Source organism: Salmo salar, chromosome 22 (genome assembly GCF_965601325.2).
Source record: "Salmo salar chromosome 22, fSalSal1, whole genome shotgun sequence".
In the NCBI taxonomy this organism is placed as follows: Eukaryota; Metazoa; Chordata; class Actinopteri; order Salmoniformes; family Salmonidae; genus Salmo; species Salmo salar.
The window spans coordinates 25,185,650-25,211,305 of record NC_138312.1 but is presented as its reverse complement, the minus strand read 5'-3'; the positions used below and the strand labels follow the sequence as shown (position 1 = coordinate 25,211,305).

At 41.7% G+C, this 25,656-nt stretch overlaps 1 protein-coding gene across 2 annotated transcripts in view; it reads left to right on the top strand.

The window, feature by feature from the left end:
- Positions 1-25,656, top strand: part of igsf21a (immunoglobin superfamily, member 21a) — a 266,508-nt gene that overhangs the window by 168,125 nt on the left and 72,727 nt on the right. For both annotated transcript variants that reach the window (XM_014166637.3, XM_014166636.3), the window contains exon 4: positions 17,521-17,639. In XM_014166637.3, the coding sequence (XP_014022112.1) occupies positions 17,521-17,639 (119 nt within the window). The remainder of the gene's footprint in view (positions 1-17,520; positions 17,640-25,656) is intronic.

Genomic DNA, 25,656 nt, shown 5'->3' with positions numbered 1-25,656 from the left:
GGGTCTGCTATACAAATTGGTGGAATGTGGTGTTGGGGGAAAAACATACAACATTATTAAAATCCATGTACACAAACATGTGGATAGCGATGTGGATAGCGGGGTGCTCCCTCTGCTGTTTCCTGAAGTCCACAATCAGCTCCTATGTTTTGTTGATGTTGGTTGAGAGGTTATTTTCCTGGCACCGCACTCCCAGGGCCCCCACCTTCTCCCTGTAGGCTGTCTCGTCATTGTTGGAAGTCAGGATTACTACTGTTGTGTCGTCTGCAAACTTGATGATTGAGTTGGAGGCGTGCGTGGCCATGCAGTCATGGGTGAACAGGGAGGGGGCTGAGCACACACCCTTGTGGGGCCCCAGCGTTGAGGATCAGCAAAGTGGAGGTGTTGTTTCCTACCTTTATCACCTGGGGGTGGCTCTTCAGGACTCAGTTGCACAGGGCGACATTCAGACCCAGGGCCTCGAGCTTAATGATGAGCTTTGAGGGTACTATGGTGTTGAATGCTGGGCTATAGTCAATGAACAGCATTCTTACATAGGTATTCCTCTTGTCCAGATGGGAGAGGGCAGTGTGCAGTGCGATGGCAATTACATCATCTGTGGATCTATTGGGGCGGTAAACAAATTGAAGTGGGTCTATGTCACGCCTGCTCCCACTCTTCCCTTCGCGCCAGGCTCCCCAGCATTGCGCACTACTGCCATCATCATTACGTACACCTGCCTTGCCCCCATCACGCGCATCACCGATTATTGGACTCACCTGGACTCAGTCATCTCTGTCATGACCTTCCCTATATCTGTCTGGTTCCCTGCTCTGTTCCCTGCTTTCTGCATTAATGTTTGTATGTCTTTGTATACCCATGTGCTGACGCTGTTCCTGTCCTGTTACCTGTCTGTTCCTCATTAAATGTTGACTCCCCGTACCTGCTTCTCATCTCCAGTGTCGGTCCTTACAGAATTCTTCATACGAAGCATCAGGGAGTGCTGACGTTCCGGTTGGTGGTGACGTCGGGTCCGGGGCCCGACACTAATAGAACCAGGGGTGCCTAAGCCAGCTCGTTGGGCTGTCATGCCCTAGCAGGCTCGAGAGGTTCCTTTCCCCGCTGTGCTCGGAAAGGTGCCCTTCCCACTTCCGGCCTTAGCCGAATCATCAGGGTTTTACGCCCAGCCGGCTCGTCAGGCTGCTACGCCTCTGCCGGATCATCAGGCTCCCATGCCTCAGCGGGATCAACAGGCCTTCTTTCCTCAGCCGGATTGTCAGGCTCCTAAGTCTCAGCCGGTTCGTCAGGGTTTCACGCCCAGCCGGCTTGTCCAGCACCCGTGCCTCGGCCGGCCTGTCAGGCTCGCCCAGGTGGGACGCCGGGTGGCGCCCCTAGAGGGGGGGGGGGTACTGTCAAGCCTGCTCCCCCTCTCTCCCCTGGCGCTCGAGGGCACCAGGCTCCCCAGCATCACGCAGACCTGCCTTCCCCCCGTCAAGCGCATCAGCGATTATTGGACTCACCTGGCCTCAATCATTTATGTCATTACCTTCCCCAAATCTGTCTTGTTCCCTGCTCTGTTCCCTACTTCTGCATTAATGTTCGTATGTCTTTGTATACCCGTGTGCTGACACTTTTCCTGTTCTGTTACTCATTCAAATGTTGACTCCCCATACATGCTTCTCATCTCCAGCGTCGGTCCTTACAGTCTAGGGTGTCAGGTAAGGTAGAGGTGATATGCTCCTTGACCAGTCTCTCAAAGCACTTCATGATGACAGAAGTGAGTGCTACGGAGCGATAGTCATTTATCTCAGTTACCTTTGTTTTCTTGGGTACAGGAACAATGGTGGACATCTTGAAGCATGTGGGGACAGCAGACTGGGATAGGGAGAGATTGAATAGTTCCGTAAACACACCAGCCAGCTGGTCTGTGCATGCCCTGAGGACGCAGCTAGGGATGTCGTCTGGGCCGGCAGCCTTGCAAAGGTTAACACGTTTAAATGTCTTACTCACATTGGCCACGGAGAAGGAGAGACCACAGTCCTTGGTTGAGGGCCGCGTCGGTGGCACTGTGTTATCCTCAAAGCGGGCTGTACGGACTCAGACAGTATATCCCGAGAGAGCCTTGTTTCAGTGAAACAGAGTATGTTATAATCCCTGATGTCTCTCTGGAAGGAAATACTCGTGCTGAGCTCGTCAACTTTATTATCCAGACACTAAACATTAGCGAGTAATATACTCAGAAGCAGTGGGTGGTGTGCGCACCTCCTGAGTCGGAAGTCCACTCCGAGTACCTCTCCTCCGCTGGCGTGTTTTTGATCAGCCTCAGGAATCAGTTCAATTGCCCTGGGGGGTACGAACAAAGGAACTGATTTGGGAAAGTTGTATTCCTGGTCATAATGCTGGTAATGCTGATGAGTTACCGCTGCTCTGATATCCAAAAGTTCTTCCTGGATGCAAAACATTTCTGGGCTAATAATGTAAGAAATAACACATAATTTAACAAAATACTGCAAAGTATCCTAAGAGCTAGTAGCACGGCAGCCCTATTTGTCTATGCCATTTTGTTGCAAGGCTGACCCACAAAGACCCAGAGAGAATTAAAAAACAAATCCAATTATTATTAACTCTCATATCTATTGGGTGAAATGCCACAGTGTGCAATCACAGCAGAAAGATTTGTGACCTGTTGTCACAAGAAAAGGGCAACCAGTGAAGAACAAACACCATTGGTAAATACAACCTATATTTATGTTTATTTATTTGCATTCATTACTTTAACTATTTTCACATCGTTACAACACTGTGTTGACGTGACTATCATGAATGTGATGAATCAACTAACTATGTTTAATTGTTACTCAATTAAATGAATCATGTAACAATTAACTCATTAGGAATTTGGGGCACCACAGAAGAAGTTGTTTAATGAGTTACCATCTCCCTAATTAAACTCAAAGATATATATATAAATCATAAATCGATAACAGTCACTTATTAATCATTACCTCATATCAGTCTCATTATGAACGTCGCATAATCCTTGGATCCGCAAGAACCCCAGCCTATCTGAATATTCAGTAATACACATATTGATTTAATCATTTACAACACTGTTGAACGCTGAAAGCTAAACGAGAGACCTCGGTTTATAGTTTTTGTAAAACAGTTTTTTATATGCATTTATTTTATTTGGAATTCTGTGGCTCTGTTGGGCTTAGTTGCTGTGAGCGCTGCTGTCTGTCTCGGAATCCCTCCAGATTCCGCAGAGGGGGCGAGACACGGAAGCCCAGCTAGCCTAGCTGACTCAGCGGTCTCAAATGGAGGTCGCTATTGAATGTTTCAAGCGCTGCAGGAGCTGTGTTTACTTTGTTTTGTTCCGGGACAATGTGGACCGCGCTGACTTTCAATGTAGCAACTGCTTGCTTGCGGAGTACTACAGGGGTGAAGTGGCTACTCTTAGCAAGCAAGTAGCAAACCTACACAAGCTACTGGGGAATCCACGCCCGCTTACTTTTTGTTTCGCCCCAGTAGCCAGATGCCGCTCTGGTGGAAGCGTCACCGCCGTGTCGGCTCTCCACAGTCACTTTTATAGATAACTTTGACTCCTCCTTCTCAACAGGAATGACAGAGTCCATCCAAATTATCTTGGTTCCTGGACTCCTGTCCACCCATTTCAAGGCTGCATTGAAACAATGACTTATCAGTGACCCAAGACCAGCTCAGCTAATCCCTACCATTGTGACAATGAGTCAACATAATGCTGCATTAAATGTACATTATCCTAGGGGTGTTGGCAGACACAACGTAAGTGACTTCATTTATGTCCCCCTAATTGCACTTAATACCGTTGTTAATCCTACAGCTATTGGATGCAGTAACCATGAGCCTATTAGCACTGAGGCGGTGTGCCCTAGTAGGAAGACCACTTTGTGCAGCTCACCCTGCACTATCAAGTCTACTTCTGATAAGCTTCCCAGTAAAGCATTTAACTGTCACGACTTCCTCCGAAGTCGGTCCCTCTCCTTGTTCGGGCGACGTTCGGCGGTCGACGTCACCGGTCTACTAGCCATCGCTGATCCACCTTTCATTTTCCATTTGTTTTGTCTTGTCTTCCCACACACCTGGTTTCAATTCCATCATTACATGTTGTGTATTTAACCCTCTGTTCCCCCCATGTCCTTGTCCGGAATTGTTTGTTGTAAGTGCTTGTGCACGTTATGCTGGTGCGTGTCGGGTTTTGTACCCATTTGATTTATTGTTCTGTTATCGGTGGTTTTTATTATTAAACTGCGCCGTTGTAAATCTGTTTTTTCCTCTCCTGCGCCTGACTTCTCTACCGCCAGTGCGCACCCCTTAAACAACCCAGAATAGTGCCATATTAACATATTAACATAGTAACCCATATTAACATATGCAGCCTGAGAAACAAAGTCCATGAAGTCAATAACTTGCATGTAACTCATATTCTGACTATCTCTGAAACTCACTTAGATAATACCTTTGATGATACAGTGATAGCAATACATGGTTATTTAATTTACCGAAAAGACAGAAATGCCAACGGGGGTGGTGTTGCGGTCCATATAAATAACCACATTCCTGTAAAGCTTTGAGAATATCTAATGCTAAATACTGTTGAAATAATATGGCTACAGGTTCATCTTCCTCACCTAAAGCCCATTCTTGTGGGAAGCTGCTATAGACCACCAAGTGCTAACAGTCAGTATCTGGATAATATGTGTGAAATGCTTGATAATGTATGTGATATCAACGGAGAAGTATTTTCTGGGTGATTTAAATATTGATTGGCTCTCATCAACCTGCCCACTAAAGAAGAAACTTCAAACTGTAACCAGTGCCAGCTACCTACCAGAGTATTTACAAAGACCACAGGAATGAAATCATCAACATGTATTGATCACTTCTTTACTAATGCTGCAAAAAAGTTGCTTTAAAGCAGTATCCAAATCCATAGGATGTAGTGATCACAGTATCATAGCCATATCTAGGAAATCCAAAGTTCAAAAGGCTCAGCCTAATATAGTGTACAAGAGGTCATACAATAAGTTTTGTAGTGATGCATGTGTTGATGATGTAAAGAATATTTGCTGGCCTGTGTTGTGTAATGAGGAGCAACCAGATGTTGCGCTTGACACATTTATGAAATTGCTTATTCCAGTTACTAATAAGCACACATAAATAATAAAGGAGAGCCGCACACTCTAGGAGCTCAGACGCAAAAATATTTATGTCCAACGTTTCGACAGACAAGCGATCTTCATCAGGGTATAATGACAAACACTACGGGATGACTCATTTATATAGTGTCAAAAGACAGGGTGACATGTTCGATACCAAAATAACGTAGAGTCATCCCACAGGGTTTGTCATTATACCCGCAAAGTTGGACATAAATATTTTTGCATCTGAGCTGCTAGAGTGTGCGGCTCTCCTTTATTTTTTAAGTGTTCTACTCCGCTAACCAGCACCTCGCCGAAATAGGTGTGCGTTTCTTACGCCTCTAGACTAATAAGCACAAACCCATTAAGAAAATGACTAAAAACTGTTAAATCCCCTTGGGTTGATGAGGAATTGAAAAATTGTATGGTTGAGAGGGATGAGGCAAAAGGTATGTGTGATGTTCATCGTAATGAGGAGACCAAGGTGCAGCGTGTTGAGTGCTCATGATAAATATTTATTTAAACTCAGAACACTAAAGCAAAACAACAAATAACGGAACACGAACGTCACATTCTGCAGGCTTTACAGAGCTGTGCAAAAACAAGATCCCACAACACCAGGTGGACAAAACCCTACTTAAGTATGATCTCCAATTAGAGACAACGAGGACCAGCTGCCCCTAATTGGAGATCCCAAACAAAACCAACATAGAAATACCAAACTAGAACATGAACATAGAAATACAAAACATAGAAAAACACCTCCTGTCACGCCCTGACCTACTCTACCATAGAAAATAACATCTGACAGTATGGCAAATAAGTCTGGCAGCACAGCTGATTGGCAAACATACTGCAAATTAAGAAATTATGTGACTAAGCTAAATAAAAATACAAATAAACTATACCGTGAAAGAAAGATAAAGAATGATAGTAAAAAGATTTGGAGCACCTTAAATGACATTTTGGGGAAAAAAGCCAACTTGGCTCCATCATTCATTGAATCAGATGGCTCATTTATCACAAAACCCACTGATATTGGCAACTACTTGAATTACTTTTTCATTGACTAGATAAACAAACATTGGGATGACATGCCAGCAACAAACGCTGACACTACACCAGTGGAGGCTGGTGACTTGAAAAATTAAGGAGGATGGGTGACCCACGTATAGGTGCGTAACGCACGGAGACGACAAAGTGTGTTACAAAAATCATCAAAAACGAATTATTTGAACCTAAAATATTTAATGAAAACATTTATAGTACATTAGTATGGGGAAATGGAAGGAGAGGGATTCTTACACCGTGTGGAAAAGGGATCACAGCAGTGATTGAATGAGGGTATGAGGCATGAGTTGAGCTGTTCGGAGACTTGACCAGTGCAGGACAGGATTTGACTGGGAAGACAAAAAACAATAACACAACACACTACACAGTAAGCCTAAAGAGCTAAGAATGAGTTGGTCCAAGCAAAGAGTAAAATTATTGATGTGTAATAATGTGATTGTGTATGTGATTGACTCTACATACAGGAATGAGAGAAAATGTATAGGGGTACTCACAGTGCTTGGAGTGGAAACATTCAATGTGCCAGAGGATGAGTAGGCACATGAGAAGTGGCTTCAGTTCATGTCAGGAGAAAGTTGACAAAGGTAGTGGAGTGGAGTAGTAATCACCTCTTAACCTCTCTAGGATAGGTGGCACCAAATCGTCCTACCTACGTAACAGCCAGTGTAATCCCGTGGAGCGTTATTCAAAAACCTAAAAAATGCAAAAACATAAATTTTTCAAACATATGACTATTTTACACCATTTTAAAGACAAGACTTTCGTTAACCTGTTAGGGCTAGGGGGCAGTATTGACACAGCCGGATAAAAAACATACCCGATTTAAACTGGTTACTACTCCTGCCCAGTAACTAGAATATGCATATAATTATTGGCTTTGGATAGAAAACACCCTAACGTTTCTAAAAATGTTTGAATGGTGTCTGTGAGTATAACAGAACAGCTCGCAATAAAGTGTTTCAGCCAGAGCTTGCCTCGATATCGTTCAGCTTTTTCCCGGGCTCTGAGAGCCTATGGGAGCTGTAGGAAGTGTCACCTTAGAGCAAAGATCCTAAATCTTCAATAAAAACAGCCTAGATGAAACATATCTTGTCAGACAGGCCACTTCCTGCATGGAATCTTCTCAGGTTTTGGCCTGCCATTTGAGTTTTGTTATACTCACAGACACCATTCAAACAGTTTTAGAAACTTTAGGGTGTTTTCTATCCAAAGCCAATAATTATATGCATATTCTAGTTACTGGGCAGGAGTAGTAACCAGATTAAATCGGGTAGGTTTTTTATCCGGCCGTGTCAATACTGCCCCCTAGACCTAACAGGTTAATCAGGGAACAGGAGGGGACTTAGCTGTAAATATACAGTGAGCACCATAATTCATTGGACAGTGACCATTGTTATGTTATTTTGGTTCTGTACTCTAGCACTTTGAGTTTGAAAGGATACAATGACAATGAGGGTGAAGTGCAGACTGTCAGCTTTAATTTGAGGGTATTTTCATACATATCGGATGAACCGTTTAGAAATGACAGCACCTTTTGTACATGGTCCCCCCATTTTAAGGTACTACAAGTATTTGTTGAATTGGCTTCACTGATGTGTCGTCAGGCAGGTGTATTCATTTGTGTCGTTAGTGAATGCAGGAGAGCTGTTGATGAATAGTATTGATTCTAGACTTTGCTATTGCCTTTGGAGGTTGTTGTTGGGGTGTGACAACATGAGGAAGACAGCAGTGTCGATGCAAATGTGGCTGGCCGTCATAAGGCTCAGAAATGAAAATCAATCAATCAGGAACATTGCAAAAATCCTGGGCATGCCCAAGTCAACAGTTTGGTTCATCATTAACAAGATAAAAACAACCGGTGAACTCAATTATGTCAAAAGACCCGGTAGACTGAGGAAGACCACTGTAGTGGATGACCGGAGAATACTCTCTATGGTGAAGAAAACGCCCCTGACAACAGCCCAACAGATCAAAAACACTCTCCTGGATGCAGATGTAGATGTGTCAAAGTCTACAATACGTAGAAGACTACACCAGCAGGACTACAGAGGATACACTACAAGATGCAAACCACTGATAAGCCTGAAGAACAGAAAGGCGAGATTACCGTTTGCTAAAAAGCACCTAAATAGCCCCAAGAGTTCTGGAAAAAAAGTATTGTGGACAGATGAGACAAAGATTAACATGTACCAGAGTGATGGAAAGAGGAAAGTGTAGAGAAAAAAAAGACATGCCCATGATCCAAAGCATATCACCTCATCCGTGAAAGATGGTGGAGGGGGTGTTATGGCTTGGGCCTGTATGGCTGCCAGTGGAACAGGCTCACTTGTCTTCATTGTTGATGTGACTGCAGACAGAAGTAGAACAATGAATTCTGAAGTCTACAGAAATATTTTATCTGCTCAGATTAAACCAAATGCCTCCAAACTCATTGGACGGCACTTCATCATGCAACAAGACAATGACCCTAAACATACTGCTAGAGCAACGAAGGAGTTTTTCATGGCCAAAAAGAGGAAAATCCTTGACTGGCCCGAGTCAATCACCCGATCTGAATCCAATTGAACATGCATTTTACATGCTGAAGAGGAGACTGAAGGTAATAAGTCCCCGGAACAAGCAGGAACTGAAGATGGCTGCAGTACAGGACTGGCAGAGCATCACCAGGGAAGATACACAACATCTGGTGATGTCAATGCATCGCAGACTTCAAGCAGTCATTGCATGCAAAGGATATGCAGCCAAAGTATTAACAATTATTACTTTATTCTACATTGTTAAACTGTCCAATGTTTTTTGATGCCCGAAAATAGGGGGGGACTATGTACAAAAGCTTCTATAATTTCTAAACGGTTCATCCGATATGTATGAAAATACCCTCAAATTAAAGCTGACAGTCTGCACTTCACCCTCATTGTATCCTTTTAAACTCAAAGTGCTAGAGTACAGAATCAAAATAACAAAAAAATGGTCACTGTCCAATGAATTATGGTGCTCACTGTAAATAGCAGATACATTCCATTACAGCTGCGCCATCGTAGGTTTGGACAACGAGTTTCTCTATGAACTTAAACTCAGACATCTCAACATTCATAAAGTCAAACACAGACTGCGCGTCTCGCCCACTTGACACATCAAAGTATCCCAAGAAACGTTCCTGAATAAAGCCCTGATTATCCACATACCTGACGATAACTGACAACTGCAAGCAGACTGGTGCCACCATAGGTCACAGAGCGGTGGGGCAATTTTTACCACCTGGGGCCTGGAGTTTTTCGTTAAATGTTAACCTAACTAGGAAAACTCTGGACCCTATAAGGTATGACAGTGATTCATCAGTTGTAAAAAAGGTTTTATATGGGCTATGATGGGACCAGTTTTACCTAATCAGGTCACATGATTTTTTTTAATTCCTGAAAAAAACTCCTGGCCCTGGGGGGGGATGAAAATTCTGTCAAACTGCAGCTACCTTATATTTGTTCATATAAAATTATATTTAGACTAGGAGGGGGATTTCCTCTACCCAGACACATAGACAACAACTGATACACAATATAACTCACAGGGCTGAGCTTGCTTCATCCATGTTTGCATCATGCATGCCTATGCAACTGTAGGCAAAAGATTTACTCACATCCGTCATCACTATTATGTTGACTAATTCATTCCAGTTTATCATTATGGGTTAAAAACGTATATAAATTTGATCACATTCACATTTTCTCCTGACACACAAATGGACTATAAATTCATAACGTTCATAACCAATTAGTTTACCCTGACCAAATGGACAGGGTACAAGGCTGTATGCAGCTGCTCTTAAAAGTAGCCTACAGTTGATCAGACTGAAAAATAGTTTTGTTTTCATCCCATACATCATGTCAGATTTCTAATGTTTAGGTGTTGCCTAGGCTGCTGCAACATTTAGATCAGTAGTTTTTGCTTGCTTCTGTCCGGAGTGATGTGTTATCATCTTTGCTAAATAAATACCGGAGGAAAGTGGAAAGCCTACTTGAGCGCACGCAAAATATTTTGCTGCGTCAAACTCACTCTTTAATATTTTATCTCTATCCAACAATGTCACCAAGTTTCTCAACACATAGAAATGCATAGAATGCTCTGTAGCATAATCCCAATACAACTCAATAGGTTCCTTCTCTGATTCTAATTCTATGATTGGAGGGACAACATGTCAGTTCATACTGCAAAAGATTTGATTGGTTGGAGGACGTCCTCTGGAAGTGGTCATAATTGCCATGCATGTGTAACGGTTGTCGTCGGATAAAGCGGACCAAGACGCAGCGGGGAAATGTGCACTCATCTTCTTTTTTATTTAGTTGGCAAAGAAGGTGAACCAGAAATAAACACGTACACAAAAAGAAACAACGACGAATAACAGTCCTGTAAGGCTTGAAGCTATACACAGAAACAATCTCCCACAAAACACTAATACAAACACATACCTATATATAGGACCCTCAATCAGAGGCAACTAAAAACACCTGCCTCCAATTGAGAGTCCAACACCCAATTACCTAGACATAGAAATACTAAACTGGAGAGAACATAGAAATACAAAAAACATAGAACATAACCCAACACCCGGGAATAATAAATCAAACACCCTTCTAAACAAACCACCACCCCGAACCACATAAAACAAATACCCCCTGACACGTCCTGACCAAACTACAATACAAATAACCCCTATTACTGGTCAGGACGTGACAGCATGTCTATGGAAGGGGGTGTGGCCTATGAGCCTCCTATGTTTTGTATTGAAGTCAATGTAGCCAGAGGAGGACGGAAGCTAGCTGTTCTCCGGCTGCACCATGGTGCTACCCCAGAGAGTGCTGTTGAAATTACTGTAGACCTTCATTACAAAAAAGTTATTTAATCAATTATTTGGTGATTATTTGAATTATTTGAAAAAGGATAACTTTTTATTGTTTCACTATTTTTATTTTTATGAAATTTCACAGAGGAGGATGGTCCTCCCCTTCCTCCTCTGTGGAGCCTCCACTTCACTACACATCCAAGTATATCTGACCAAATTATGAAAGACAATAATTGTTCTTTTGAATTCCATAAAGTCAGTGTGGAAGACGTGAAAAAAATATTGTTGTCTATCAACAATGACAAGACACCGGGGTCTGACAATCTGGATGGAAAATTACTGAGGATAATAGCGGACAATATTGCCACTCCTGTTTGCCACATCTTCAATTTAAGCCTACTAGATAGTGTGTGCCCTCAGGCCTTGAGGGAAGCTGAAGTCATTCCGCTACCCAAGAATAGTAAAGCCCCCCTTACTGGCTTAAATAGCAGACCAATCAGCCTGTTACCAACCCTTAGTAAACTTCTGGGTAAAAATTGTGTTTGACCAGATACAGTGCTATTTCACTGTAAACAAATTGACGACAGACTTTCACCACGCGTATAGAGAAGGACACTGAACAAGCACAGCACTTACACAAATGACTGATGATTGGCTGAGAGAAATTGATGATAAAATGATTGTGGGGGCTGTCTTGTTAGACTTCAATGCAGCTTTTGACATTATCGATCATAGTCTGCTGCTGGAAAATGTGTGTGTTATGGCTTTACACCCCTTTCTATAATGTGGCTAAAGAGTTACTTGTCTAACAGAACACAGAGGGTGTTCTTTAATGGAAGCCTCTCAAACATAATCCATGTAGAAGCAGGAATTCTCCAGGGTAGTTGTTTAGGTCCCTTGCTTTTTTCAATCATTACTAACGACATGCCACTGGCTTTGAGAAAGGCCAGTGTGCCTATGTATGCAGATGACTCAACACTATATAGGTCAGCTACTACAGCAACTGAAATGACTGCAACACTTAACAAAGAGCTGCAGTTAGTTTCGGAATGAGTAGCAAGGAATTACTTAGTCCTAAATATTCCCAAAACTAAAAGCATTGTATTTGAGACAAATCATTCACGAAACCCTAAACCTCATCTACATCTCCTAATGAATAATGTGGAAATTGAGCAAGTTGAGGTGACTAAACTACTTGGAGTAACCCTGGATTGTAAACTGTCATGGTCAAAACATATTGATACAAAAGTAGCTAAGATGGGGAGAAGTCTGTCCATAATAAATCACTGCTCTACCTTCTTAACAACACTATCAACAAGGCAGGTCCTACAGGCCCTGGTTTTGTCGCACCTGGACTACTGTTCAGTCGTGTGCCACAAAGAGGGGAAATTGCAGTTGGCTCAGAACAGGGCAGCACGGCTGGCCCTTAAGGTACACGGAGAGCTAATATTATTGACATGCATGTCAATCTCTCATGGCTCAAAGTGGAAGAGAGATTGACTTCCACATTACTTGTTTTTGTACGAGGTGTTGACAAGCTGAAGGTACCTAGCTGTCTGTTTAAAATACTAGCACACAGCTCAGACACCCATGCATACCCCACAAGACATGCCAGCAGAGGTCTCTTCACGGTCCCCAAGTCCAGAACAGACTATGGGAGGCGCACAGTACTACATAGAGCCATAACTACATGGAACTCTATTCCACGTCAGGTTACTGATGCAAGCAGTATAATCAGATTTAAAAAGCAGGTAAAATACACCTTATGGAACAGCGGGAACTGTGAAGTAACACAAACATAGGCACAGACACATGCATACACGCTATACACACACGTACACATGGATTTTGCATTGTAGATATGTGGTAGTGGAGTATGGGCCTGAGGGCACACATTTAGTGTGTTGTGAATTCTGTAATTCATGCATTGTGATGTTTTTAAAATTGTATAACTGCCTTAATTTTGCCGGACCCCAGGAAGAGTAGTTGCTGCCTTGGCAGCAGCTTATGGGGATCCATAATAAATACAAATATAAATGCAAAACTAACTAAATAATAACACAGAACACACATACACACTTACATGAGATAAAAGTCCCTAGTGGACTGACAAGATATGATTGCTTGTTACATGTATGGAGAGGGAGGTATAGAGAGGGAGAGACAAAGAGAGACAACACTTGGATACATTTGGAACCTAAGCTCAAAGGCATAGTAATACTTTGCACATGAACCACAGTTCATTCGGATAAGAAATGCGATGTATATATTTACATGTAGATGTCTTTCTCCGTCGTCTCTCTGTTGAAACCAATCGATTCGTCTCTGGGGAGTGGCTCAATGTAAGACTCTGGTTGTCCACCAGAGGTCACAATGTCCTTCTTATTTGTTGAGCTTCTTTAATAATGAAGTGTTTGTTTGACAGATACTTCAGATGCACCAGTGATAGTCTGAGATGAGGTATCTTGCTTCCAACCTCGTGCCTTAGTCAAAGTTCTAGGTCCCTTTACATGCACAGCTGCAGACTGTCAAATGTTCTGGTCTAGTCTTTATCTTATTCTCTAGTGTTGCAAGTTTCAGAGATTCTAACCATTTCAACGTGTAACCACTGATCCACTCTTTCTGGTCTGGTAGTTTCAGCCATTCATAATGTCCGGCTCTCACCGTCCGTCTGCTTGGTCTAATGTACATTTTGTTACCAAGGCTTTTATCCTCGTGTAAAAAGGGGGTGTTCCATCACGCCGACACAATGTCCGTGCTCACTTGGGCGTGGTTACTGACTGAGCAAAAGTTTTGAAGAATAAAATCGCATTGCTATCTTCACAAAAGTGCTCTCATACTTAATCATATATTCTATACAACACTTAGATGTAAACTTGATAAATAGAATGTACACTTTCAGAGTTGCAGTTATTTCGTTATACCATCCTTAATGACATCACAAAATAATAAACAATATGACATTATTATTCTTTAGATTCCCACTAACCATTCCAAACACTTGGATGTCAGGGATAATGTTCTTTAGTTTACCTTTTTTGGCGGCAAGAGTATTTCTGTAACAAAGGGGATTTCAGTCTTCCAAAATTATTATTAAGAATCATACAACCGGCCCAACTCACCCCGCTCTCCTCTCCTGTTGGAGAGAGGGGGGGGATCTGGCACCTTTGATCCTCACCAGGGAGAGAGAGTCATGACATCTGTATAGACAACTGTACATAGACATAATGACAGTTGAACTTGTGTGAGTGTAATATTTACTGTTCACTTTTTATTGTTTATTTCACTTTTGTTTACCCATTTCACTTGCTTTGACAATGTACACATACAGTGCCTTCAGAAAGTATGCAGACCTCTTGACGCTTTCCCCCCGAAAATGTTGTTACGATGCAGCATTATTCTGAAAAAATTTAGAAATTTTTGCAAATGTATTCAAAATAAAAACTGAAATATCACATTTACATAAGAATTCAGACCCTTTACTTAGTATGTTGTTGAAGCACCTTTGGCAGTGATTACAGCATCGAGCATTCTTGGGTATGAAGCTACAAGCTTGGCACACCTGTATTTGGGGAGTTTCTCCCATTCTTCTCTGCAGATCCTCTCAAGAATTGTCAGTTTGGATGGGGAGCATTGCTGCTCAGCTTTTTTCAGATCTCGCCAGAGATGTTCGATCAGGTTCAGGGCTCTGGCTGGGCCACTCAAGGACATTCAGAGACTTGTCCTGAAGCCACACCTGTGTTATCTTGGCTGTGTGCTTAGGGTCGTTGTCCTGTTGGAAGGTGAACCTTCGCCCCAGTCTGATGTCCTGAGCGCTCTGGAGCAGGTTTTCATCAAGGATATCTCTGTACTTTGCTCCGTTCATCTTTCCCTCGATCCTGACTAATCTCTTAGTCCCTGCTGCTAAAAAACATCCACACAGCATGATGCTGTCACCACCATGCTTCACCGTAGGGATGCTGCCAGGTTTCCTCCAGACGTGATCTTGGTTTCATCAGAACAAATAATCTTGTTTCTCATGGTCTGGGAGTCTTTAGGTCCCTTTTGGCAAACTCCAAGCAGGCTGTCATGTGCCTTTTACTGAGGAGTGGCTTCCATCTGGCCACTCTACCATAACGGCCTGATCGGTGGAGTGCTGCAGAGGTGGTTGTACTTCTGGAAGTTTCTCCCATCTCCACAGATAAACTCTGGAGCTCTGTCAGAGAGACCATCGGGTTCTTGGTCACCTCTCTGACCAAGGCCCTTGTCCCCGATTGCTCAGTTTGGCTGGGCGGCAAGCTCTAGTAAGAGTCTTGGTGGTTCCAAACTTCTTCCATTTAAGAATGATGGAGGCCACTCGTGTTCTTGGGAACCTTCAATGCTACAGACATTTTTTCGTACCTTCCTCAGATCAGTGCCTCAACACAATCCTATCTCGGAGCTCTACGAACAATTCCTTCGACTTCATGGCTTGGTTTTTGCTCTGACATGCACTGTCAACTGTGGAACCTTACACAGACAGGTGTTTGCCTTTCCACATCATGTCCAGTCAATTGAATTTACCACAGGTGGACTCCAACCAAGTTGTAGAAATGTCTCCAGGATAATCAATGGAAACTGGATGCAGCTGAGCTCAACTTCGAGTCTCATAGCAAAGGGTCTGAATACTGTAATGTAAATAAGGTGTTTCTGGGATTTTTTCATTTTATACATTTGTAAACATTTCAAACAAACTATTTTCGCTCTTTCATTATGGGGGATTGTGTGTAGATTGCTGAGGGAAAAAAATGTAATTGATCAATTTTATAATAAGGCTGTAACGTAACAAAATGTGGAAAAAGTCGAAGGGTCTGAATACTTTCCGAAGGCACTGTATGTTTCCCATGCCAATAAAGCCCCTTGAATTGAAATTGAATTGAGAGAGCAAGAGAGAGCGAGAGCAAGTCAGAGAAAGACAGAGAGCGCAAGAGAGAGAGACAGAGAGTGAGAGAGGGCAAGAGAGAGCAAGAGAAAGCAAGAGAGAGTGAGCAAGAGAGAGAGACAGCGAGAGCAAGAGAGAGAGAGAGAGCAAGAGAGAGAGCGAGACAAAGAGAGAGAGACAAAGAGAAGAGATGTGCTGGACTGGAGTCACATGGCAGTTGGTGGGCACAGCTCGTGGAGCCAAATGCGAGGGTAATGACAGCACAGGTATCACCGGTGCCAGAGCTCATCACATCATAATAATCACAGTTTGACAAAGTGCCCTCAAACTAGAATTAGTGGGGTGAAATTACATGCTACTCCTAAAGGAAAACTTTGTTATTATTCATTTGTGAAAAAAATTCCAGTGCAATGCACATCTGGTCAAGATTCATAGCATGTGATCTGACATGATTAAGAAAATGAGCGGCTGAATCAGAGCAATGTTTATGAGATGCACAGTGGAGTCCCCTGTTGCCCCCTTTCAATACAAATCAGCCTACTGTCGATCAATCATCACGTGACTATCATCTTGGTGAAGTATTTTAAAGCTGGAGGCCTTTGTTGAAGGCAGCATTAACACAGCCCTGTCATGTAGTAGTAGTAGGTTTTATTGGTTTCTTGCAATCATAGACTGAATTGTACACCAATTTACAATCATAACATCAATCATATACTGTCAACTGTAATTATCAAATAGTAAAATCTTAATCTGGCAAAACACTTAATAAAATACAATGTTAATGTGACTGCCACTGAGGATCTATCAGTCAGCATCTGCAGCCGTGACCCAATGGGGCCTCTTCAAAGTGACTGTGGACATGTTCTCTATATGGGCTGGGGGTGGGAAGGCTGCATGATTGCCCCACACAGGGTTGACTGTTCACCAACAAAATCATCACCTCTTACCCCCCACACTCTTACACACTACACACACACACTCCCCACTGCTGAACTCATTAGAGTTCCGGTGCTCTGAGTGCCCTGCCGTTGTTCCAACAGAGGTCTCCACCTGAAACAGCTGGACAGGAAGGACAATTGTTCCCGTTTTGTGGAAATAAATCACAGGGCCTTAATGCTACTGGTAGTGTCTCACTTTGATTATCGCTGTTGACACATTAGTTGGGCACAGAATACAGATTGAGCTCCCGGGCCTTTCAAAAATGGTCGTATCGTATCTGCTGGCTGGCTGAATAATTGTTTGGTTTCATTTGTTTCTCCACACAAACATGGAGGCTTTGCTCCTGAAAAAGAATGAGGTTTTGGTAAAATTATTTATTCCTGAATTCAAACAAATTGAGAATTCTGAGTATGTCTGCTGTTCACCTCCTTTCGACATCATTCAATAGGGACATTTGGAGGTAAAGCAGGAACACAATAAAGGACAGTGTCATGCAATTTGCAAGTGGATTGAATTATCTGAAAATGTCCAAACTATTTCCTGTAAAAATTATATATTATGAAAAAATGTCTATGTATTTCATTTTTATTCAAATGTTTGCCTCATCTCTGCAGGCTCCCGGAGGTACGGATCTCGGACAATGGACCGTATGAATGCCACGTGGGCATCTACGACCGAGCAACGAGAGAAAAGGTGGTCTTGGCATCAGGAAACGTCTTTCTCACCGTTATGTGTGAGTCATTTTTACTCTGTAGTCAGCCTGTGACTGTGAATATGCAAAAATCGCTAGCTCTGCTCTACTCTGACATCCTGCAACATTAATCAGTTCTATCTCTTGGGTGTTCTGCTGTCTTTCTAACGGGATTGACTTTAGATAGCTAGAAATTTAACAAATCACACATCATATAAGATAAATGTAAAGGGAAAATACCTTAAAGCAGAAACAAATGACAAGAAATCTACCTTGGCACTCCTTGTGAGTGAAGGTAAGAGACATCCATGATGATAGTGGGACTGCTAGAGGAATATCTAAGAGGTTCAAGAGTAGACAGAGGCAGTGTTTTTTGGAGATTGTACTATATCATGCTGTAACACAATTTCACTCTCCCTTATTCAATCCCAAGTTCCACATGGCAAACGTGACTGGAGCAACAACAACAAAAAATACAAAAAAACAACCTGAACCATTCCCCTCTCTAATGCCGTCTAATGCTGCCTCTGAGACCACTACTCGACAGGGATTTGAACCAGTCTCTATCTGTATAATTGCAAACCTACCCTATTTTGGAGAATTACTTGATTCTTTGTTCCCATGTTTCTGCCAGTGACCTGAGGAGCTGCTTCTCTCGCTCCCTCTTTGTCGTAATTGTTGGTGCAACTTTCTCTAATGACAGCTGGCTCACTTCTCTCTGGTGTTTGAAGTCCAGCAGTAAGGCTTTCTATGTACAGCCTATCGCTAATTACCAACAGTAATATTTCTCCCAAAACATGAGAGAGAGAAACACAAGGACATAATTAGTCCATTTGCTCATTTTGTTCCTTCACCGTATTGCCTGCCAATGGCTCTTGACATTAGGCTGCAGGTGTACCCAAAGACTAGTTTTGGTTCTCAGAGCTCCTCCACTGACCTTCACTTTCCCATAATAACATAAACCATACAATATACAAGAAATACCAAACCGGATGAACTCTTCACAGACCTAAGCGAACAGAGCTTTATCAGTGGGAGAGGATTCACCCAAGTTAACCCCTTAATCATTAAGTGGTGGTGGTCAAGATATAAGAATGATATAGCCAGGGGAAAATGTGGGCACTCTCTCTCAGCTGGGTGTTAAATCTCCCCTGGTGGAGGAGAAGAAGAATGGCCTCTGGCATTGTGGCTAATTGCCGTCTAAGCTGAAACAGAATTATTCATAACCTATTAGTGTGCCAAGTTCACTGGGAAGTGAGAAAAAAAGGAAAAGGGAGAAAGAAAGAAAATGAGAGAAAAAAGTAAATTAATAGGAAGCAGTTTTTTTAAAGGGCTTCATAAATAAGAATTATAATTTTAATGAATCCCCTGCCAAGAAATTCAATCACTCAGTTTCAGAAGGCCAAACCTCGAACTCTTGGTACTTCTGCCTCGAGGAACTTCTGCCACACTCCTTCACTCAAGGAAAGTTTATGTTCTTTACTTTTATCCTCAACTGTTTAAATTCACAATGGTTTGGTGATGCCTCAAGGCATGGGAGACTTTTGCCTTGAGGATTATTAAGGCAATACTAGAGGATTATTAAGGCAATGCTATTATAACCAATGGTTATTGACAGTTATCCACTGAAACTATATCTCAAAGGTTTACTAAAGATAACAAAAAACTTGTTCTTCTGATGTCTCTTTTCTCCATTGGAGTAAAATAGTTAATGGGTTAGAGAGTGCTGGAGAAAACATTTGAGTCATCTTATGGTTAAAGCAATGTTGAAAAAACATATACATTTGACAGGGCATGTCCAACCATGATGAAATATCAGAAAATTAACATAATCTCCTATTCACCAGTTCATCTGTAGTTTAACATGGCCATGCAGTTACTTCTATATGCTTTGATCTCGCCAAACTTATTGTAGGGTGACAATGCATCATATTCATTGCTACAGCTGCTTCCTCTTTGTCCTCTTTACTGGTTGGCTTGTGCTCTGTCACATACAGTATTGGGCGTAAAGATTTGATGTGCATGTGTTTCACACATCTCTCTACTGAGCCCATAGTTCCAGTGGAAATGTAGCCAGACAGGGAACATTTTAATACCAATACAAGTGATCTTAAAACAACTACTAGTTCTTTTTTAGCTCTCTTGAGCAAATTATGACATCAATTAAATCCAAGAGGTGTGTTTTGAAATGGAAATCAGAGAACCCTTGGGTACTGTAGATCTTAAACTGTGTGACCTCCAGTCATTTTCAATTCATTTATTTTGTCCATATTTGAATAACTAATGAATCATGAGGTATAGAAAAGTCATTTAGTAGACGTGTGAAATGAAAGGGAAGTTTCAGATACAGTGATTGGGTTGGTTTGATGTTTTCACAGCACCTGAGGTGCAGTTACTGACTGCTACTAACCACAAAAGATTAAGGAATTTCATTTTACTAGAATTCCAGCGACATATCAATCTCCTGTAAATCACATGCAAAGGTCATAATTCCAGACATTGCTAAATGAAAAAAATCAATAGCTCTTTTCCCAATGGTAGAAATAGTCATTATTTGTTATTACCTCTGTGACATTTCAATATATTAGGAGTAGTAATTTATATCTTAGAGATCAGACTGACCTTGGCTCGGCACGGCAATGCCGCTATTGTTTATCCAGTATGTACATGTGGTTGTCCAGCACCTCAGAGGAACCTTGAGAGCCATAATAAGACAACTGTCTGTTGATCTATTGACCTCCAGTGTTTCAAGTGTCGGCTATAAAACACATCAGCTGACTGAATGTCAGGCGTAGATTCACCTTCTTGATGAAGAGCATCTCGGGCGACACGTGCTGCGTTTAAATGGCATGTCAAGTAATCCCTTGTTGTAACCTTTGCAGGGCACAAATATGGAATTTAGAGGATACCCTTAATGAGGCAGCTGGGCTGTTATTTACAGTTGAAGTCAGGAGTTTACATACACTTAGGTTGGAATCACTAAAACTAGTTTTTCAACCACTCCATAAAATTCTGTAAACAAACTATAGTTTTGGCAAGTCGGTTAGGACATCTACTTTGTAATTTTTCCAACAATTGTTTACAGACATATTATTTCACTTATAATTCACTGTATCACAATTCCAGTTGGACATAGGTTTACATGCACTAAGTTGACTGTGCTTTTAAACAGCTTGGAAAATTCCAGAAAATGATGTCATGGCTTTAGAAGCTTTCCAAACACCTGAAGGTACCACGTTCATCTGCACAAACAATAGTACGCAAGTATAAACACCATGGGACCACGAAGTTGTCATACCGCTCAGGAAGGAGACGCATTCTGTCTCCTAGAGATGAACGTACTTTGGTGCGAAAAGTGCAAATCAATCCCAGAACAACAGCAAAGGACCTTGTGAAGATGCTGGAGGAAACAGGTACAAAAGTATCTATATTCACAGTCAAACGCGTCCTATATCGACATAACCTGAAAGGCCGCTCAGCATGGAAGAAGCCACTGCTCCAAAACCCCAATAAAAAAGCCAGACTACGGTTTGCAACTGCACACGGGGACAAAGATTGTACTTTTTGGAGAAATGTCCTCTGGTCTGATGAAACAAAAATAGAACTGTTTGACCATAATGACCATCGTTATGTTTGGAGGAAAAAGGGGGATGCTTGCAAGCCGATGAACACCATCCCAACCGTGAATAACGGGGGTGGCAGCATCATGTTGTGGGGGTGCTTTGCTGCAGGAGGGACTGGTGCACTTCACAAAATAGATGGCATCATGAGGTAGGAAAATTATATGGATATATTGAAGCAACATCTCAAGACATCAGTCACGAAGTTAAAGCTTGGTTGCAAATGGGTCTTGCGAATGGACAATGACCCCAAGCATACTTCCAAAGTTGTGGCAAAATGGCTTAAGGGCAACAAAGTCAAGGTATTGGAGTGGCCATCACAAAGCCCTGACCTCAATCCTATGGAAAATGTGTTGGCAGAACTGAAAAAGCGTGTGCGAGCAAGGAGGCCTACAAACCTGACTTAGTTACACCATCTCTGTCAGGAGGAATGGGCCAAAATTCACCCAACTTATTGTGGGAAGCTTGTGGAAGGCTACCCGAAACGTTTGACCCAAGTTAAACAATTTAAAGGCAATGCTACCAAATACTAATTGAGTGTATGTAAACCTGTGATCCACTGGGAATGTGTAGAAATAAAAGCGGAAATAAATCGTTCTCTCTACTACTATTCTGACATTTCACATTCTTAAAATAAAGTGGTGATCCTAACTAACCTAAGACAGGGACATTTTACTAGGATTAAATGTCAGGAATTGTATTTGGCTAAGGTGCATGCAAACTTCCGACTTCAACTGAATATACCCATGAACAGTGAGATGAGCTCTAAGGTGTATAGGACTAATTACTCTCTCATCCTATAAAACTGGGATACCTTCTTTAATTAAGCACTGTAATTAAGCACTGTATATATTTAGCTACTCGTTTATAAACTGCTTGGATTAATGACCTTCCAGTCATTCCCAAACACAGCAACGCCTGCAGACACAGCAGTAAGGGTTAAAGCTCAGACACACCGGTAGAATTGTCAAACATTTGCTTGTCGACAGTATTTAGCACCTCTGAACAGTCAGCAATCGATCTCTTTTGTGTTCACATAGCAAAGACCATGGAAGTCGTCAGCCATGCAGCCTTGTTTAAATACTCCAAACCACAAGGTGGCAGTAGCATTGTTTGGCAATGCATATCCGTGCATATTTCTTATGGTCTGGATTCGAAGCTATCTGCGATAATGTTGCTATTCTGTAGAAAGCCGTTGTCGATACTAGCCAGATGGCCACAGCCAGCCCAAAAACCAGCACCAAGGGGGGGCCCCAGGACCGAGTTTGGGAAACCCTGCCATAGCCTACATTGCATATGAAGTGTGACTGGCTCATCCATGGATGTACGGAGAAAAGGCCTCTTTTTCCCTTTTATTTTTGGCTCCCTCAAGTGGGGGTTTGATCTCACTGATTGGCTCAAAGTCACTGACGAGCATTGCGATTTTATAAGTATACTCTGTAGGTTCGTTGCTATCGGGTTGTCAAGCAGCAGGTACAGCTTTTGTTCTAGCAAGAGAAGGAACAGCCTCCTACTGTGATAAGTACCTATTGGCAGTCTATCGGCAGTGAGATTCTTGGTATGTTTCATGCTTTAGCGGTCAGAGTTTAGGGATAGGGGGGCAGTGGGGTTTTGATGGATGGCTATGGGGCAGCTATTCCCCCTGTGCCCTGGGCTTTTTAAGAGATGAGAGAGGACCTCTATCCCATGCCTGATGTAAGGAAGGACTCGAACACAATGGGCTAATCATCATCCGCTCCTGAGAAAGACTCAGTTTATGCCAGATTCATCACACGCATTAGGAAGTGTATGCCACCACACTATGCATTAATGTGCCTATGGTCAGCAGCACACAGTGTCCTTGATGTATTTATCCATTACTGTCTCTCTGATCCACCCTCTTTCCCTACATAATACATACACCTCTCAACCCATTTAACTAATCATGTACTAACGTTCCTCGGGCTGTTTTGTCTGTATCATATTTTAATGAGTCACACTAATGCACAAAAAAAATCTAACTTTATTGTATTCACTAGTAAGAAAAATAATACAAACAAATGTGGGGGTACAAATACAGTAAAAGAAAATTGTTGAAAAGAGCCAGAATCTCAATTGGTGGGAATGAAATAGAACATGTCACATCCACTAGATTCCTCAGAGTTCTAATTGATGAAAAGTTATCCTGGAAAGATCATATTCAATTTGTCTGTTGCAAAGTGACGAAATCTGTTGGTACAGTATCATCAGAAAGATTAGTGGTTTGGTTCATCAGGCTTGCTAACTCTATACTATAGCTTAATTTACCCATATATAATTCACTATAATATTGTCTGGGTAAGTACATATGCCTCCTACCTACACAAATTACTCATCATGCAAAATACATTTGCAAGACTAGCCACCTCGTCTAATTAGCTGCCTCCATCTGCACCTTTGTGAAATTCAATATTTTGTCTATTTACAACATGTACACCAATTATGCACTTTCATCTACAAATTCTTATACTTCCCAAACAGTTTACCTAAACCCTTCAGTGAATTCTTCCAGATTCATTCAGAAATCCATCTATATAACACAATACACTGCAATGACCTTTACCCTCCCTGCTGCCGCACCTCAGACAGTACATTCTCTATCAGATACAGAGGTACCGTACTCTGGAATTCTTATCTTCACATTGCCAAAACCTCATCATCCCTCAATAACTTCAAGCGAAGACTGGGGGTCAGCCTGATGAACCAAACTACCCAATAATCCCCTCCATGTAGCCTTACTCTCACACACACACACACATAATCAAAAGTGGTTTACTTGTTTTTCTTGTCTACTGAGTATATTATGTACAATTAAAATTAATATGATTTCTCTAACTGATTGAACAAACTTTTTTGTACTTATATTTGTGGTGTGGTTTTCATATAAGCCCCTTTGGGCTTCCAACCTCACCTCCACACCGTTTTTACCAGTTTGTTATCTGTACTGTTTTCTCTTTCACAAATTTTCTTTAGTGCGAATAAATTAAACCTAAAGTTAAAAGATGTTATAGCGGGTGCAGCAAAATGCTTGTCTTACTAGCTCCTAACAGTGCAGTAAAATGTCAAAGAAGTACACAAATAATCAAAAAACTAAAATCCAGAAATCAAGAAATGTCAGAATGAATCGAATTAACAACCCAAATAGCTCTGCATCAGTAATTCAAATGAAATCTGTCTGTATACAGCGCATTTGGAAAGTATTCAGACCCCTAGACTTTTTCCACATTTTGTAACCTCAGTCTTTTTTAAAAGACTTGATTAAAATAATGACAAAGTGAAAACCAGTTTTCACTTTGTCATTATGGGGTATTGTGTGTTGATTGATGAGGGAAAGAAAATATTTTATCAATTTTAGAATAAGGCTGTAACGGAACAAAATTTGGAAAAAGTCAAGGGGTCTGAATACTTTCCGAAGGCACTGTATACACCGAAAATATATATTAAATAGTGTTGATCGGTGTGTACAGTGCCTTTGGAAAGTATTCAGACCCCTTGACTTTTTCCGCATTTTGTTACATTATAATAGGTTGGCTTGGAGCTCTCATTGAAAATAAAGACTGAAATGTATTCAAAATGTATTGAATTATTAAACATCTATCTATCAAGGCACAAGGCGAGACCCAGATGCAGACACAGGAGGCAGATGGTTGGAGTTTTACAGTGTTTATCAAGAGAAAGGCCGTGGACAGGCAAAAAGGTCAAAACCAGATCAGAGTCCAGGAGGTACAGAGAGGCAGACAGGCTCGTGGTCAAGGCAGGCAGAATGGTCAGGCAGGCGGGTACAAAGTCCAGAAACAGGCAAGGGTCAAAACCGGGAGGACTAGAAAAAGGAAAATGCAAAAAGCACGAGAACGTTAAAATTGATGGTTGACTTGGAAACATACAAGACGAACTGGCACAGAGCGACAGGAAACGTAGGGATAAATACACTTTGGAAAACAAGCGACCCCTGGAGGGTTTGGAGACAATAACGAGGACAGGTGAAACAAATCAGGGTGTGACACTATCGCTGAGCAAACTCTGGGGTGATAGTTGAGGGGAAAATAAACAACCCATTGACTTCCTCAAGGATTTCCTCTCCAACATTGAACAGTATGCACATCACATAGGAAAAATGAAATAGGTTTAGTATTTTTATTATTTTTAATGTGTTTTGCTTCTTGAAGTTTTGAGACATAAAACCATGTTGGTTATCTGTTGATTTGAAGCCTCAAAATGTTTAAGTGACTTTGTTAAAAAGTCGTTTTTTTTACCTTTATCTAAAAAAGTGTGGACTGATGTGTGTTTTTTGGCAAATTAACACATACAGTAATTACCCACAAGAACAAATCTGAAATTGTTTGTATTGTCAAGGAGCACTTACATACACATTCATATTTGTACAAGTGCCTTTTGACTTGATTCCTAAACTAGCTGTGACT